Raw genomic sequence first — 16,650 nt, 5'->3', positions numbered from 1 at the left:
AGTAGGCACAGACAGCACAATGCTCGCACAATAACAACAGGGGGATATATGTGCAATGCCTAAATGGTACATGAAGATGCTTACGCACAAAATGAAGATATGGTATAAACATGGGCAAATCAAAAAATGGTAAAGGGAGGACTACCATATATAATAAATGGCTCTTAATAAGCAACAACAAACATATTTTAAAGGTAGAAGAGTTCTTTGTTATGGTAGCATAGCCAGTATGTTGCAAAATTATGCAAACAGCACAATTACAATGAGGGCGAGAAGTAATGAAATTGAATCCACATATACATATGTGTACTCCCCAGGGGTGGGCCAGACCCAGGGGGGACACGCTATGTAAATTGGACCACCTTGGAAGCAAAGGAGGTGATCAATCTAAAAATACTCAAAGATATTCTGGTACATATTCTGGAAGGAGGAAAAAGAATTTATTAGTGCGCGCCAAATACAAAAAAACGTGACAGTACGGCGCATAAGACAAGCCACATCCCGCCATTCCACTTGTCACAAAAAAGTGACTAATGTGTAGAGAAGAGGGAGAATATATATATGATATGTACCACATATACACACACACACACACGTGTGCATACTCACAACATACCACATATACTGTCCACATAGTACCACTAAATGAGGGTTAACCAAAGATGATACAAACGAGAGGGTGCCACTATATACATAATATGTACCACATAAATAGAAATACCACATATGCTGTCCACATAGTACCACTAGAAGAGGATTAACCATATATGGCACAGATGGTTGGGTATAAATATAAGATTTAAAGGACTAATGCCCAAAAAGGGCTGGAGTAAAGTAGCTTAACTATACAGGGACCCTAAATAACCCATAGAATCAGAGACATTTATAAAAGCCGGTAAACAGCAAGTCCTCATTAAGGCCCAATGGGGCTACACAGTTCAGATCGAAAATCCACTTAGATTCACGTCTAAGTAGTTCTGAGGTGATGTTGCCACCTCTAATGTTTATGGGGACTTTATCCAGGCCCAAAATCCTAGTCCCATTCCAAAGTGAGTTGTGTTCCAACAGATAGTGTGAGGCCACTGACGTAAGTGTTTTTCCTTTTATTTTGTCTCTCTTCGCTGTGGTAATGTTGGAAAAATGTTGCTGGATCCGCTTCCGCAGTTCTTGCGTGGTTTGTCCCACGTAGACCTTCAAACATGGGCAAATCAGAGCGTAGACAAGATTTTTAGTCTTACAGTTGAAGTATGCTCTGGGAATAATCTGAAATGGTAAAGGAGGTGACATAACATTAGTATCCCCAGCTGTAAAAGGGCAGATGTTGCAGTTACCACACGGGAAGGTGCCACGAAGGCGCAATCCACCACTTGTGCTCACCGTGGGACGTTGAAAATGGCTATGACTAAGACAGTCTTTGAGATTTTTAGCTCTCCTGGCAACCAAGTTGGGTCTGGGTGAAATATGTGGTACCAACTTAGGTTCGCTCAATAATAGGCCCCAATATTTGGACAGTATATTGCGTACATCGTGCCATTGATTGTGAAACGAAGTTATTATCCCCAGTGGTCTACCTGAAGACCCAACCCGGGGACACAGTAGCTGTGCCCTGTCCTGATCTCTGGCTGCAATATAAGCACGCGAGATTACCTTTTTTGGATATCCCCTTTCTCTAAATCTCGAGGTCAAATCACGAGAGTGTTTCAGGAAATCCTCTTGTTGGGTACAGTTTCTCTTGACTCGGTAGAACTGGCCCTTCGGTATCCCTTCTTTGAGGTGCTGTGGGTGGAAACTGGAAAAATGCAGCAGACTATTAGTTGCCGTAGGCTTACGATATAAGCTGGTGGTAATCTTGGAGTCCCTCAGATTGAGTTTTAGATCAAGAAACTCGATCTCGGTCTGTGACATACGCGAGGTCAGCCGGATGTTCCAAGGATTATCATTAAGGGTCCCGATGAAGTGTTGGCATTCATCCAGGGTGCCTGTCCAGAGGAATAAAACGTCATCAATATAACGTAACCATTTGATAACATGTGTGGAAAATCCCTCCAGACAGTACACCCTGGTAGTCTCCCACCAACCTAAAAAAAGGTTGGCGTATGACGGAGCACATCGGGCACCCATAGCCGTGCCCCTCACTTGCCTGTAGTACGCACGATCAAAGATGAAGTAGTTTTGGTCCAAAATGAATCTAAGAAGGTCCAATAGGAAAGAATCGTGCCTTCTATCACCAGACGTGTTCTGATCAAGAAAGAAGGACACAGCCTGTATCCCCAGGTCGTGTCCTATGCAGGTGTAGAGAGACTCTACATCCAGAGTCACTAGCCAGGTGCCAATAGGGACTGTCAAATCTTGTACTTGTTGTATCAGGAAAGTAGAGTCTCTGACAAACGATTGGAGTGAGGCGACCACAGGCTGTAAGAAAAAATCGACATATATACAAGGCCTCTCCAAAAGCCCACCTATCCCAGATATTATGGGCCTGCCTGGGGGGGCCGTAAGGGACTTATGCACCTTCGGGAGCATATAAAAGGTAGGGATTTTAGGATGATTATTAAACATAAAGTCCCTTTCCTTTTTATTGATAATATTACACCCAAAGGCAGCCTCCAGAAGGCGAAATAACTTGGCTTGAAAAGTGTCAGAGGGGTCAGAGGGAAGGATCTGATAACAGTCTCTGTCAAATAGTTGACGTCTGGCTTCTTGTAAATACAAGTCTATTGGCCAGATGACAAGGTTTCCCCCCTTATCCGCCTCTCGAATGACAAATTCCCGGTTGGCCCCCAAGTTAGCGATAGCAGCCTGCTCCACCTTACTGATGTTCCTGCCCCTACCCGGGTCCAATTTTAGTTGCTGTACCTCGCGTACCACAGCATTAAAAAAATTTTGTATCACTGGAAAAAGAGAAAATGCGGGAGTAGCTTGTGACGGTAACCTACCAGTGAACCTTCTCCTGGGGCAGCTCTCATCCCCCTCCTCAAGTAGGTCCAAAAGATCTCTAAGGACCAATCTATCCGTCATAGGATGGTCATCCAAAATAGAAGGTTGATGAAATAGCAGCTTAAAAGTAAGTTGTCTGCAAAATAAGTAGACATCTTTTATTAAAGTGAATTTATCAAGGCCACTAGTAGGACAAAATGACAAACCTTTTTCCAAAATACTGATCTCCACCTTAGAAAGGACATAATTGGACAGATTAAGAATTTGGAGCTTACCAGAAACTTCCCCAGATTCCACCAGAGCATCCGAGTCTAGTATTTCTTGTTCGATCGAGTCTGTCGCTTGTGACGAGGGGACCAGGCTTTGTAGTTCTGAAACTGCTTTTTTTGGGCCGTGTCTCCTCCTACGGCCCCTCCTATTGCGCCTTCCATGTCGCTCAGATCGGAAGATAAAAAATCATCACTTGATGGTTGCTCATGGGTGCTGGTGGTGGTTCCCCCAGTGAATGCTTTGTTGCCATGAGACCTCCTGTTACCCTTGTGTACCCATTTAAAGGCCCGTCTATTTTTAAAATCCAGCTGGTCTCTTCTGAATTTTGACCTTTTCCTCTCGATAACAGTCTTTTCAAAGGCATCAATCGTGGATTTTAATTGAACCTGAAAGGGTTCCACCACTGTTTTTTTATCAAATTTTTCAAATTTCCCTTCACATATTTTAATTTTCTCTTTCAAAGAATTCAAAATAGTCCGATCATGTGCTACCAACATATCAATAATAATATTGGAACATGTTATTAAACCAGTTTCCCAGGTCTTCTGAAACTCCTCATCAGCCTCCCAGGCCGGGAAAATTTGTACTCTAAGGCCTCTGGGAATTATCCCAACTTTTTTGTATTCCTCCAATGTTCTTATGTTCCACCAAGATTTGGTCAGGGATTTATGCAAGTTAGTAACCTCCCTAGCCACCTGCTGGAAATCTCCTTCACTACCAGAATCATAAGTCTCCTCAAAACCAACGGAGAAAATGCCACTGCCCTGACTACTCCACTCAGCTTCCCTGGCTGCTAAATCCATATTAATAAAAATGACAAATAACAAAATAAAACCAATAACAAAAATAAACGCAAGAAATAAAGCATCAATCTATGTGCCAACACCCAGAGAATGTAGTGGAAAAAACCACTACACATGCAACAAACACTGAGATAATATAATGAGGGGGCACCATAGAATAAATAGAACACTGGGATCCAAACTTGACCTATGAAGAAGACATATGAAAAGAAAAGAAAAAGCAAGGCCAAATAGAATGGGGATCACCAGACTGTATAAATAAGTGCAATAAATACATCTTTATTCAGGTGTAACACTGGACAAAAAACACATTTAAAAACATCTAAAATCAGTTTAGAAACAACAGTGCCTACAATAAGGCGTGTGCCTATGAATAAACAAGGGGAGAAATAGAAAAGGTATGATATGGGTGTGCAAAACAACAAAAATCCTCAGGATCCTATATGGACAGCATATATAAAACACATCCCTCAATAGAGAAATCACATATAGCCTCTAAGAATCACTGGTAGAACAAAGATATTAGTTGTATAAATACATGGGCAAAGAATATATACAATATATTGGATAACAGAAATGATACCATTGCAAACACCAAACTAGAAAGTTATGTTTTTCATTCAGAATGTAATGGCACAAAACAATTTATTTTCTACAAAAAATGTGTTTTTTAAGTAAGTGTAGTAAAAATTAAAAACATTATACAACATACATGGTATGACAGCACAGTGATTATTCTGACTTACTGGATGAACTTAAGTTATGATGCAATGCTCAAAATTATTACAACAAAAAAAAATGGCAAAAATGCTTCAAAGTTACATTACTTTATGAATAACTCTTGAAATACAAAAAAAAAAAATAAAGAAAAAAGCTTGGTCCTTTAAGGGATTTTCCCACAAACAATGTTAGTTTTAATCAACATTTTAATCAGTAGATCTATGAATAATAACAAGATCAACAATTGGAAGTGTTAAATAAAATGTTCCTGGGCTGAGATAACCTGATAAATGTGCCCCTGCTGTGTACTGTGTAATGGCTGTGTCTGACAGTGCAGGGACATGGTCTGATCATACCACATCTCCTGGGCATGGGGGAAAGCAAAAGAGAATACAGACAGGACAACATGCAATCACAACTGATCATTTCTTTGAGGTAAAATATTGCTTACAAAAAGGCAGTAATATCTGTATATTCTGTTGCTTGTTCCCCTGCCCAAGAGATGTAGTATGATCAGACCATGTCCCTGCATGTTCAGACATTTAGAAGATTATCTCAGCACAGGAATATTTTTTTTTAACACATTCAATTGTGGAAATTATTTTTATTCCAAAATCTATTAATTAAAATGTAATTTGTTCATGGGAAAACGCCATTAAGGCCTAAACAGGTGTTAACCCCTTTCTGCCAGCTGACGGAATAGTACGTCAGCTGGCAGATCCCCCGCTTTGAGGTGGGCTCTGGCGGTGAGCCCACCTCAAAGCAGCGACATGTCAGCTGTTTTGTACAGCTGACATGTGAGCACAATGAACGCGAGCGGATCGCAATCCGCTCGCGCCCATTAACTAGTTAAATGCCACTGTCAAACGCTGACAGCGGCATTTAACTAGCGCTCCCGGCCGCGCGGCCGGAAGTGCTCGCACCGCTGACCCCCGTCACATGATCGGGGGTCAGCGGTGCATTGCCATAACAACCAGAGGTCTCCTTGAGACCTCTATGGTTGTTGATGGCCGATTGCTTTGAGCGCCACCCTGTAGTCGACGTTCAAAGTACACCACCATTTCTACTACATAGAGGTGATCTGTACTTCACCTCTATGTAGCAGTGCTGATCGTGTAGTGCATGCTTCTAGCCTTCTATGGAGGCTATTGAAGAATGCCAAAATTAAAAAAAAAAAGTGTTTAAAAATATAAAAAAAATAAAAAATATATAAAAGTTCATATCACCCCCCTTTCGCCCCAATCAAAATAAAATTTTAAAAAATCAAAAATACACATATTTGGTATCTCCGCATTCAGAATCGCCCAATCTATCAATAAAAACAAAGGATTAACCTGATTGCTAAATGGCATAGCGAAAAAAAAAATAAAAACGCCAAAATTACGTTTTTTTGGTCGCCACAACATTGCACTAAAATGCAATAACTGGCGATCAAAAGAACGTATCTGCACCAAAATGGTATCATTAACAACGTCAGCTCGGCACGCAAAAAATAAGCCCTCACCTGACCCCAGATCACGAAAAATCGGAAAATCACGCAATTTTTTTTTTTTTTTTAGCAAACTTTGGAATTTTTTTTCACCACTTAGATAAAAAATAACCTAGACATGTTAGGTGTCTATGAACTCGTAATGACCTGGAGAATCATAATGGCAGGTCAGTTTTAGCATTTGGTGAACCTAGCAAAAAAGCCAAACAAAAAACCAGTGTGATATTGCGCTTTTTTTGCAATTTTATCACACTTGGAATTTTTTTCCTGTTTTCTATTACACGGCATGGTAAAACCAATGATGTCGTTCCAAAGTACATCTCGTCCCACAAAAAATCTGCCCTCACATGGCCACATTGACGGAAAAATAAAAAAGTTATGGCTCTGGGAAGGAGGGGAGCGGAATACGAAAACGAAAAAACGGAAAAAGCTCCAGGGGTGAAGGGGTTAATATAAATATATACAGTATATGTTGTATCTATGTATTCTAGTGGATTGTTCTTTGAAGACTTCTGACTTCCTATATTTCTAACAAACTTGCAATATTTAAAAGAAAGAAAACTACTTTTGTGAAAACGCTTCACCTTTCTATTCATGCAGTTTTAAGTGCTTAGTACAATGGTTTTAAATTCGACAATACACTTGGTAACATAAAACATGTTCTAGCCTGTAGGGGACAGGTAATCTTGTGGCAGAAGCTTTTGAGAATGGAAAAGCAATCTAACTGAGCAGAAGAGAGAAGAAAATCCGTGTAACTTTTTATTTGGTATTTAGCAAGTGGAAAATGTATTGTTGAATTACTGATTAGATGTTTTTTTTTCCTTATTAGAATTTAGAGTCAATATTCAACAACTCTTATTTGTTTAGATCTAGTACCACTATGGCTGTGTTATGAAAAATGAGGTTGAAGAAGATAGAAATTGCAAATGTGCCCTAAAATCAGCAATAATGGGAACACTGGAGATTTATTGTGTACCAGGCACATCTTATATCGTGCTATATCAAATAAATAAAGTATGCAAACATTAGGAAATGTCTGCAGAGAATGAGTGAGATATTTATTCACCAAGTCATACTGTCATATAAAATGGCAATGTACATCATAATTCATTCAAAAATGTCTCTAAATCACAGAAGTCCATTGCCTCATGTAAAAAAAATTTATATTTAATAGCTTGCAATTGAAATTTTCCATTTTAATGCCTATCAGGTTTGGAAGAAAATTATTTACTATAGCATAGCATTTCATCTCTTTCACCTCCAAAAGCTAAATCTTATAGCATTAGTATCAAGTCATGCACATGAAAGGGTCAAGGGTATGGTCACTGTACTGAGGGATATGTTACACTTCTGACCTTACACTATGTAAAGCGCTATATGAAACCTGTGTACAAAATATCTAGATATATTTTGTTCTAAAACAATTCTTCTAAGGTCAATAACTCCATAATGAAAAAAAATCCAAAGCTGTTTCTACTACATTCAAAAGGAAAGATTGCATAAAAAGTCAAGTTATACATAGAGGCTGAGATGAGCAAATCTTTTGAAATTAGAATTTGCCAAATTTTCCAAAACAAATTGATTTGTAAACAACTCAAAATTGGAAAGCTTGTAATTGCTCGGATAGAGAGTATAGAGAGAGAATTATAAGAAGCTTGCAATTGGTCTTGGATGAAAGAAAGAGAGAGAGAACACAGCTGACCACAAGAGCTTACACTTTACAGGTGATAGAGAGGGAACCTCATTGACCATAAGAGCTTACATTTTAAGGGCAGAGACAGACTTCCGTATTTCTTGTGCGAGAATCGCATTGTATACCTCGTACTGGCTGTTGGCTCTCCTGATCTGAGCTTGACATCTGCATAGTAATCCATAACCCTGTCTTGCTCAGGTCAGGAGAGGTGCCATGCCAGTCCTTGCAGGGCAATGAGATTCTCGCACAAGAAATATGGCAGTCTGTCTTTGCCCTAAAAGAGAGAGAGAGAGAATCCTTCTGACCATTAGAGGTAGCACTCTAAAAGAGAAAGAGAGAGGAACCTGCTGACCACAAGAGTTTACACTCTACAGGAAAAAGAAAGAGAGGACCCTGTTAAACATTAGATTAACAATCTACTAGACAGTGACTTACTCAGTGATGGCCCAGATACTGACCATCCCTATAGAAGGTATGTTAATCCATAAGATGTCATAGCTGCAGTGCAATATATGAAAGACTGCACAGTAAAGCAAGGTGGCATTACCCTTTTACCTGATTTTTTAACAGTATGGGAAAAGATGTTAGGCAAGGTTTTTTTTTTTTAAACCGCAAATCAAGTTTCAAAATGTTTGAATTCGCATGAAACTGCGAATTTAAGAAAATTCAACTCAAACTGGAACCTTCTCATCTTTAATAGGGACAAATCCATTATCTCTCTATGAACTGCATATTACAGGCTCAGTACAACATTGAATTTGATAGAATATCTGTGTATGTTGTATAAAGGTCTCATTCATACTACGTATAGCACAAAGTCCCATGCATGCCATGTGCCTCATAACTCTTTTGCATGAAGCTTGGAAGAGGCTTTCTAGGTTTAACAATAATGGCCTAGGATAATGATAATGACAAGGCCAATTTTTATAATTCTGACCACTGTCACTTTTTGTGGCTATAACTCTAGAATGCTTAAATGGATCCTGGTGATTCTGAGAATTTTTTTTCTTGACACATTGTACTTCCTGAGAGTGGTAAAATTTGTTGATATGACTTGTGTTTATTTGTGAAAAAAACTGAAATTTGGTGAAAATTTTGCTATTTTCCAACTTTGAATTTTCATGCCCATAAATCAGAGAAATGTCACACAAAATAGTTAATAAGCAACATTTTCCACCTGTCTACTTTCTATCAGCACAATTTTGGAACAAATGTTTTTTTGTTAGGAAGTCAGATAAAAGTTGACCAGCAATTTCTCATTTTTGCATCAAAATTTACAAAACCATTTCTTTTGGGGGGGACCATATCACATCACATTTGAAGTCACTTTGAGGGGTCTACATGGCAGAAAATACCCAAAAGGGACACCATTCTAAAAACTGCACCCCTCATGCTGATGAAAACCACATTCAAGAAGTTTATTAACCCTTCAGGTGCTTCACAGGAATTAGTGGAATGTGAAAGGAAAAAAATGAACATTTAACTTTTTTCACTAAAATGTAATTTTTTTTCATTTTCGCAAGGGTAACAGGAAAAAAAATAAACCACAAAGTTTGTAATGCAATTTTTCCTGAACATGTGGATACCCAATATGTGGGGAAAAAAAATCACGGTTTAGGTGCACAGTAGAGCTCAGAAGAGAAGGAGCGTCACTTGACTTTTTCAGCTCAAAATTGGCTGGAATTGAGATCGGATGCCATGACGTGTTTGGCGAGCCCATAATGTGCTTAAGCAGTGGAAACCCCCACAAGTGACCCCATTTTGGAAATTAAAACCTCCAAGGAGCTTATCTAGATGGGTGGTGAGCACTTTGAACCCTCAAGTGCTTCACTAAAGTTTATAACAAAGTGTGAAAATAAAAAATCATATTTTTTCTACAGAAATGATCTTTCTGCCACCAATTTTTTATTTTCCCAAGGGTAACCGGAGAAGTTGGACCCCAAAAGTTGTTGTGCAATTTGTCCTGAATACGCTGATACACCAGATGTTGGAGAAATCTACTGTTTGGGTAAACTTTGGGGCTTGGAAGGCAAGTAGTAATGTTTTAGAATGCAGTAATTAATTAAATGGTCTACGAAAGTCATGTCACGTTTGCAGAGCCCCTGATGTGCCTAAACAGTAGAAACCCCTCCACAAGTGACTCCATTTTAGAAACTAGACCCCTTAAGGAACTTATCTAGATGTACCTAAACAGTGGCAATACGCAACAGTTGCCCCCATATTGGATCTAATATACTATTTCCTTGTATGTGAATTTTATAATGTAGTGGCATATGTTAGTGGTTTAGTGTTTCTCAGGTTGTCATATGTCAGTTGGGTAACTCAGAATTGAATTTAGTAGTCAATGAATGTGTTGTACAGTCTGAAGCATTCTTTCATACACAGGCCAGGTTTATTGGGGCAGGTGTCGCATTGATAAATTGTGTCCTAGTATTCCCCTTCTGTACCACACTCGGCACCTCTTTTGAGACGTACCTTTGTTTCCCACTTTGAGGGACCTTGAAATGTTAACTTGGTATGATACGAACACCTTCAGTTCCGGAAATACTGGGCCAGCTCCTTCCTGATCTCCAAAGATTAAGGCCTTGATCACAACTTCCTGGAACTGAAGGTACGAGGTAGCGGTCAGGCCTACACATCGTGACAGCAGGAAAGCGTTGAACATTGCCATCCCTTCATTGAGCACGGACAGCTTCTTATACCACACCTTGGCCTTTCTCAAAGCACTGTGTGGCTGTAGGACTCAGAGTGATCAACACCTCCCTGGTTTTTATTGTACCCCAGTACACAGTCCAGTTTGCAGACCTGTGTAGTGGTACCTTGTACAGTGCTGAGGGTACTTCTATCACCATGTATGGTGGTCAAGAAAAAGACATCCTTCTTGTCCTTGTGCTTGACCACCAGCCGGTTGTCACTACATTGAACTCTGATGTCACCCCTTCTGAGCATCTGCCCAATTAGCATTTTTGGGAGGCTTATCTGATTTTTGTGGACAGTACAGCAGGCTGTGGTACCTTGCACAGAAAGGGACTTGAAGAATAGGATGCTGGTATAAAAGTTATCCACATAGATGTGATAACCTAAATCCAGCAGTCGGTACACCAAATCCCACACAATTTTCCTATTCACTCAAAAAACACATAACATAAGCACTTGGGGGTTCAAAGTGCTCACCACACATCTAGATTAGTTCCTTGGGAGGTCTAGTTTCCAAAATGGGGTCACTTGTGGGGGAGCTCTAATGTTTAGGCACACAGGGGCTCTCCAAATGCGACATGGTGTCCGCTAATGATTGGAACTAATTTTCCATTCAAAAAGCAAAATGGTGTGCCTTCCCTTCCGAGCCCTGCCGTGCACCCAAACAGTGGTTTACCCCCACATATGGGGTATCAGCGTACTCGGGAGATATTGCCCAACACATTTTAGGATCCATTTTATCCTGTTGCTCATGTGAAAATGAAAAAAAATTGAGGCTAAAAGAATTGTTTTGTGAAAAAAAAGTACTTTTTCATTTTTACGGATCAATTTGTGAAGCACCTGAGGATTTTAAGTGCTCACTATGCATCTAGATAAGTTCCTTGGGGGGTCTAGTTTCCAAAATGGGGTCACTTGTGGGGGAGCTCCAATGTTTAGGCACACAGGGGCTCTCTAAATTCGACATGGTGTCCGCTAACGATGGAGATAATTTTTCATTCAAAAAGTCAAATGGCGCTCATTCCCTTCTGAACCTTACCATATGCCCAAACAGTAGTTTACTCCCACATGTGAGGTATCGGTGTACTCAGGAGAAATTGCCCAACAAATTTTAGGATCCATTTTATCCTGTTGCCCATGTGAAAATGAAAAAATTGAGGCTAAAATAATTTTTTTGTGAAAAAAAGTACTTTTTCATATTTACAGGTCAATTTGTGAAGCACCTGGGGGTTGAAAGTGCTCACTATGCATCTAGATAAGTTCATTGGGGTGTCTAGTTTCCAAAATGGGGTCACTTGTGGGGGAGCTCCAATGTTTAGGCACACGGGGGCTCTCCAAACGCGACATGGTGTCCGCTAAAAATTTTAGCCAATTTTTCATTCAAATAGTCCAATGGCGCTCCTTCCCTTCCGAGCCCTGCCGTGCACCCAAACAGTGGTTTACCCCCACATATGAGGTATCAGCGTTCTTAGTACAAATTGGACAACAACGTTTGTGGTCCAGTTTCTCCTTTTATCCTTGAGAAAATAAAAAAATTGTTGCTAAAATATCATTTTTGTGACTAAAAAGTTAAATGTTCATTTTTTCCTTCCATGTTGCTTCTGCTGCTGTGAAACACCTGAAGGGTTAATAAACTTCTTGAATGTGTTTTGAGCACCTTGAGGGGTGCAGTTTTTAGAATGGTGTCACTTTTGGGTATTTTCAGCCATATAGAACCCTCAAATTGACTTCAAATGTGAGGTGGTCCCTAAAAAAAATGGTTTTGTAAATTTTGTTGTAAAAATGAGAAATCACTGGTGAAATTTTAACCCTTATAACTTCCTAGCGAAAAAAAATTTTGTTTCTAAAATTGTGCTGATGTAAAGTAGACATGTGGGAAATGTTATTTATTAACTATTTTGTGTCACATAACTCTCTGGTTTAACAGAATAAAAATTCAAAATGTGAAAATTGCAAAATTTTCAAAATTTTTGCCAAATTTCCGTTTTTTTTCACAAATAAATGCAGAAATTATCGACCTAAATTTACCACTAACATGAAGCCAATTATGTCATGAAAAAACAATCTCAGAACTGCTAGGATGCATTGAAGCGTTCCTGAGTCATTACCCCATAAAGGGACACTTGTCAGAATTGCAAAAAACGGGCAGGTCATTAAGGTCAAAATAGGCTGGGTCATGAAGGGGTTAACTTCACAGAGAGGTAGAGCTCTGAGTTCGCTAAGTTTTATACCCAGTTAAACATCACAGGGATGATAGCACATGGAGAGAGCTTGCTCTGCAACTAAACTGTGCTAACCACACACATGGTTCTAGAGAAAGAACGCACATGACGCTAGGTACAATACCCTGTTACTTTCACCTCAAAGTATAGCATAAGGTTTGAGCTTTCTCTGTAACTGAACTGTGCCATTCATGCACATGTTCGAAACTGATGCTAAGCCAAGAGGCTAGTTACCCCAGTCTTGACACTATTGAACCTGTGCCTGACTGGCACCCTAAGCATGTAGCAAACTAGAGACTTAGGCATTGAGCCAAGGGTGCAAAACCGCAAAAGTGTGCAACCTGCCTGCCAATGTGTACAATCACTGGGCAAAGACACACACAAATGTGCAGACAGAGTGGTAGAGTAGACACACACACAAAACACTAGACACACTATGTCACACTATGACACTAGAGCGCCTACGTGCGCCGCTGAGAGCCTTTTATTTGCTAGGCTCCACCCCAAACACTCAAGACCAGTTGGCCAAGACATCAACCGCACGCCAATCCGGAGCTGCCACATCATCAGAGCAGCTAACGTCCGACCACCAATGAGAAGCTGCCACATCACAGACATGCTCAGTAAGGTGATCTCTGGACTTAGACTATAGAGCACAAGACTACACCTGCATATCATTGGTTACCACAGACTTGGCTGGAGAGCCAGCGGTAACCAAATGTATACCATGAGCCAGAGCAAGGCGCTGGGACCAATATCTGTGCTGAGCAGCAAGGGCAGCAGCCGGACCTGAATGGGAAACCGCAGAAGCAGGTAATGCTCGGGATGTATCTCGCACAGCGGGAGAATCCCGACACCTAACACATAATAGACAAAATGTCAGAAAGGGGATAACCTATGTGTATTATAAATTTATTGTATTGGCAAAAAACTCATACCCATGCGATCTAGCAGGAGTAGGTCAATCCCTTGTTGTCAGACACAGTCAAGCAGGAAACTGGTGAGAAGACAAAAGCAATTTATTGCTGCTTCTATTTTCTATTTCATGGGTAACATAGGTCTCAAAAAGCACTGCCAAAGCTTTTTAAAGACTTGGTGAGCTCATGATCATCGAGTGTCTGTTCATCACAGCAGAACTGATGCCATACTACAGTGTGGGCCATTTAAATGGATACACCTGGGTGTGCCATGTATATGGATATACCTTAATAAAATGGGAATGGTTGGTGATATCAACTTCTTGTTTGTGGCACGTTAGTATACGGGAGAGGGAAAACTTTTCAAGATGAGTGGTGACCATGATGGCCATTTTGAAGTCAGCCATTTTTTAATGCAATGTTATAAATGGCCCACCCAGGTGTATCTATATAAATGGCCCACCCTATATTTTAATTGTCTAATTTAGATGGCACGCACCCCATGACTGCTATTGTGACATGTTCATTTCCACTTGCAAACCTACATGTAGCAACTTTACAACCTAACATTTTAGCTTTCTTTAATTTGCGTTTCAGTTTGGTTGACTGATGGAAAATTGTACTGTATACGGTGACACGTAAAAGTTTGGGCTCCCCTAATCAAACTTACTGTTGTTGTGAACAGTTAAGCAAGTTGAAGATAAAATGATAAATGATCTCTGAAAGGCCTAAAATTAAAGATGACACACTTATATATATAGTGTATGCACACATATATACACACACAGGTGCTTCTCACAAAATTAGAATATCATCAAAAAGTTAATTTATTAAAGTTCTTTAACACAAAAAGTGAAACTCCTACATTATGTAGAGTCATTACAAACAATACTTGGTCGGGGCTCCTTTTGTATCAATGATTGCATCAATGCGGCATGGCATGGAGGACTGTGGCACTGCTGAGGTATTATGGAACCCCATATTGTTTTCATAGCAGCAACAGTGTTGCTTCCTAAGTGGACACTGCTCCAAAAATAAAGGGAACACTTAAACAACAGAATATAATTCCAAGTAAATCAAACTTCTGTGAAATCAAACTATCCACTTAGGAAGCAACACTGTTTGACAATCAATTTCACATGCTGTTGTGCAAATGGAATAGACAACAGATGGAAATTATTGGCAATTATCAAGACACACTCAATAAAGGAGAGGTTCTGCAGGTGGGGACCACAGACCACATCTCAGTACCAATGCTTTCTGGATGATGTTTTGGTCACTTTTGAATGTCAGTTGTGCTTTCACACTTGTGGTAGCATGAGATTGACTCTACAACCCACACAAGTGGCTTAGGTAGTGCAGTTCATCCAGGATGGCACATCAATGCGAGCTGTGGCAAGAAGGTGTGCTGTGTCTGTCAGCATAGTATCCAGGGGCTGAAGGTGCTACCAGGAGACAGGCCAGTACACCAGGAGACATGGAGGGAGCCGTAGAAGGGCAACCCAGCAGCAAGACCGCTACCTCAGCTGTTATGACTCCAATGGCAGAGGGTCTCAAAAGTACATACCAAGTCTGCAAACACAAAAAACCAGCTCATAGGGCAGTGGTGACTGGGCTGACCATATATCTAATCCTAGCACCACAAATAGCAGCAGCCGGGGAACGTGCCTACGTTGGTTCTAGACGTCTCGCGCCAGCCGGAGAACTAACTAACCCTAGAAGGGACAAGATAGACCTTTCTTGCCTCCAGAGAAAAGACCCCAAAAGTTGGATACAAGCCCCCAACAAATAATAACGGTGAGGTAAGGAGAAAAGACAAACGTAAGAATGAACTAGATATTTAGCAAAGAGAGGCCCACTGACTAATAGCAGAATATAGTAAGATGACTTATATGGTCAGCAAAAACCCTATCAAAATTTCCACGCTGGATATTCAAGAACCCCCGAACCGTCTAACGGCCCGGGGGGAGAACACCAGCCCCCTAGAGCTTCCAGCAAAATCAGGAATCACATTTAGTACAAGCTGGACAAAAAATTAGAGCAAAGCAAATAACCAAAAAACAAGGAAGCAGGACTTAGCTTAATTTTGCAAGATCCAAGACCAGCAGACAGGAGCAAACAGAAAGGAACTGATTACAACGATGCCAGGAACTGGACTGAGAAACCAGGAAGTTTATATAGCAACACCCCTGGACTAACAACCCAGGTGGGTGCCAAACTGAGGAAAGACAATCCCAGAGTCATATCACTAGTGACCACAAGAGGGAGCCAACAAAGTCTAATTCACAACAGTACCCCCCCTTTAAGGAGGGGTCACCGAACCCTCACCAAGACCACCAGGGCAATCAGGATGAGCAGCGTGAAAGGCACGAACTAAATCGGCCGCATGCACATCAGAGGCAACCACCCAGGAATTATCCTCCTGACCATAGCCCTTCCACTTGAACAGATACTGGAGCCTCCGCCTGGAGAGACGAGAATCCAAGATCTTCTCCACCACGTACTCCAACTCGCCCTCAACCAGCACCGGAGCAGGAGGCTCAACAGAAGGAACCACAGGTACAACGTACCGCCGCAACAAAGACCTATGGAACACGTTGTGAATGGCAAACGACACTGGAAGATCCAAGCGAAAGGACACAGGATTAAGGATTTCCAATATCTTGTAAGGACCGATGAAGCGAGGCTTAAATTTAGGAGAGGAGACGTTCATAGGAACAAATCGAGAAGACAGCCATACCAAATCCCCAACACGAAGTCGGGGACCCACACCGCGGCGGCGGTTGGCAAAACGCTGAGCCTTCTCCTGTGACAACTTCAAGTTGTCCACCACATGATTCCAGATCCGCTGCAACCTATCCACCACGGAATCTACCCCAGGACAGTCAGAAGGCTCCACATGTCC

At 40.8% G+C, this 16,650-nt stretch overlaps 1 protein-coding gene across 1 annotated transcript; it reads right to left on the bottom strand.

The window, feature by feature from the left end:
- Positions 1-873: 873 nt before the first annotated feature.
- LOC143767905 (uncharacterized) lies at positions 874-4,267 on the bottom strand. Its single transcript, XM_077256426.1, has 4 exons — positions 2,937-4,267; positions 2,141-2,412; positions 1,648-1,979; positions 874-1,263 (listed from the first exon to the last, which is right to left on the bottom strand). Exons 3-4 carry the CDS (start codon positions 1,903-1,905, stop codon positions 874-876), a joined length of 648 nt encoding a protein of 215 aa, XP_077112541.1. The 5' UTR covers positions 1,906-1,979; positions 2,141-2,412; positions 2,937-4,267.
- Between the last annotated feature and the right edge of the window lie 12,383 nt (positions 4,268-16,650).

The sequence above is a fragment of the Ranitomeya variabilis genome, chromosome 4 (genome assembly GCF_051348905.1).
Source record: "Ranitomeya variabilis isolate aRanVar5 chromosome 4, aRanVar5.hap1, whole genome shotgun sequence".
In the NCBI taxonomy this organism is placed as follows: domain Eukaryota; kingdom Metazoa; phylum Chordata; class Amphibia; order Anura; family Dendrobatidae; genus Ranitomeya; species Ranitomeya variabilis.
The sequence above is the reverse complement of the archived record's forward strand: the minus strand, read 5'-3'. Positions and strand labels throughout refer to the sequence as shown.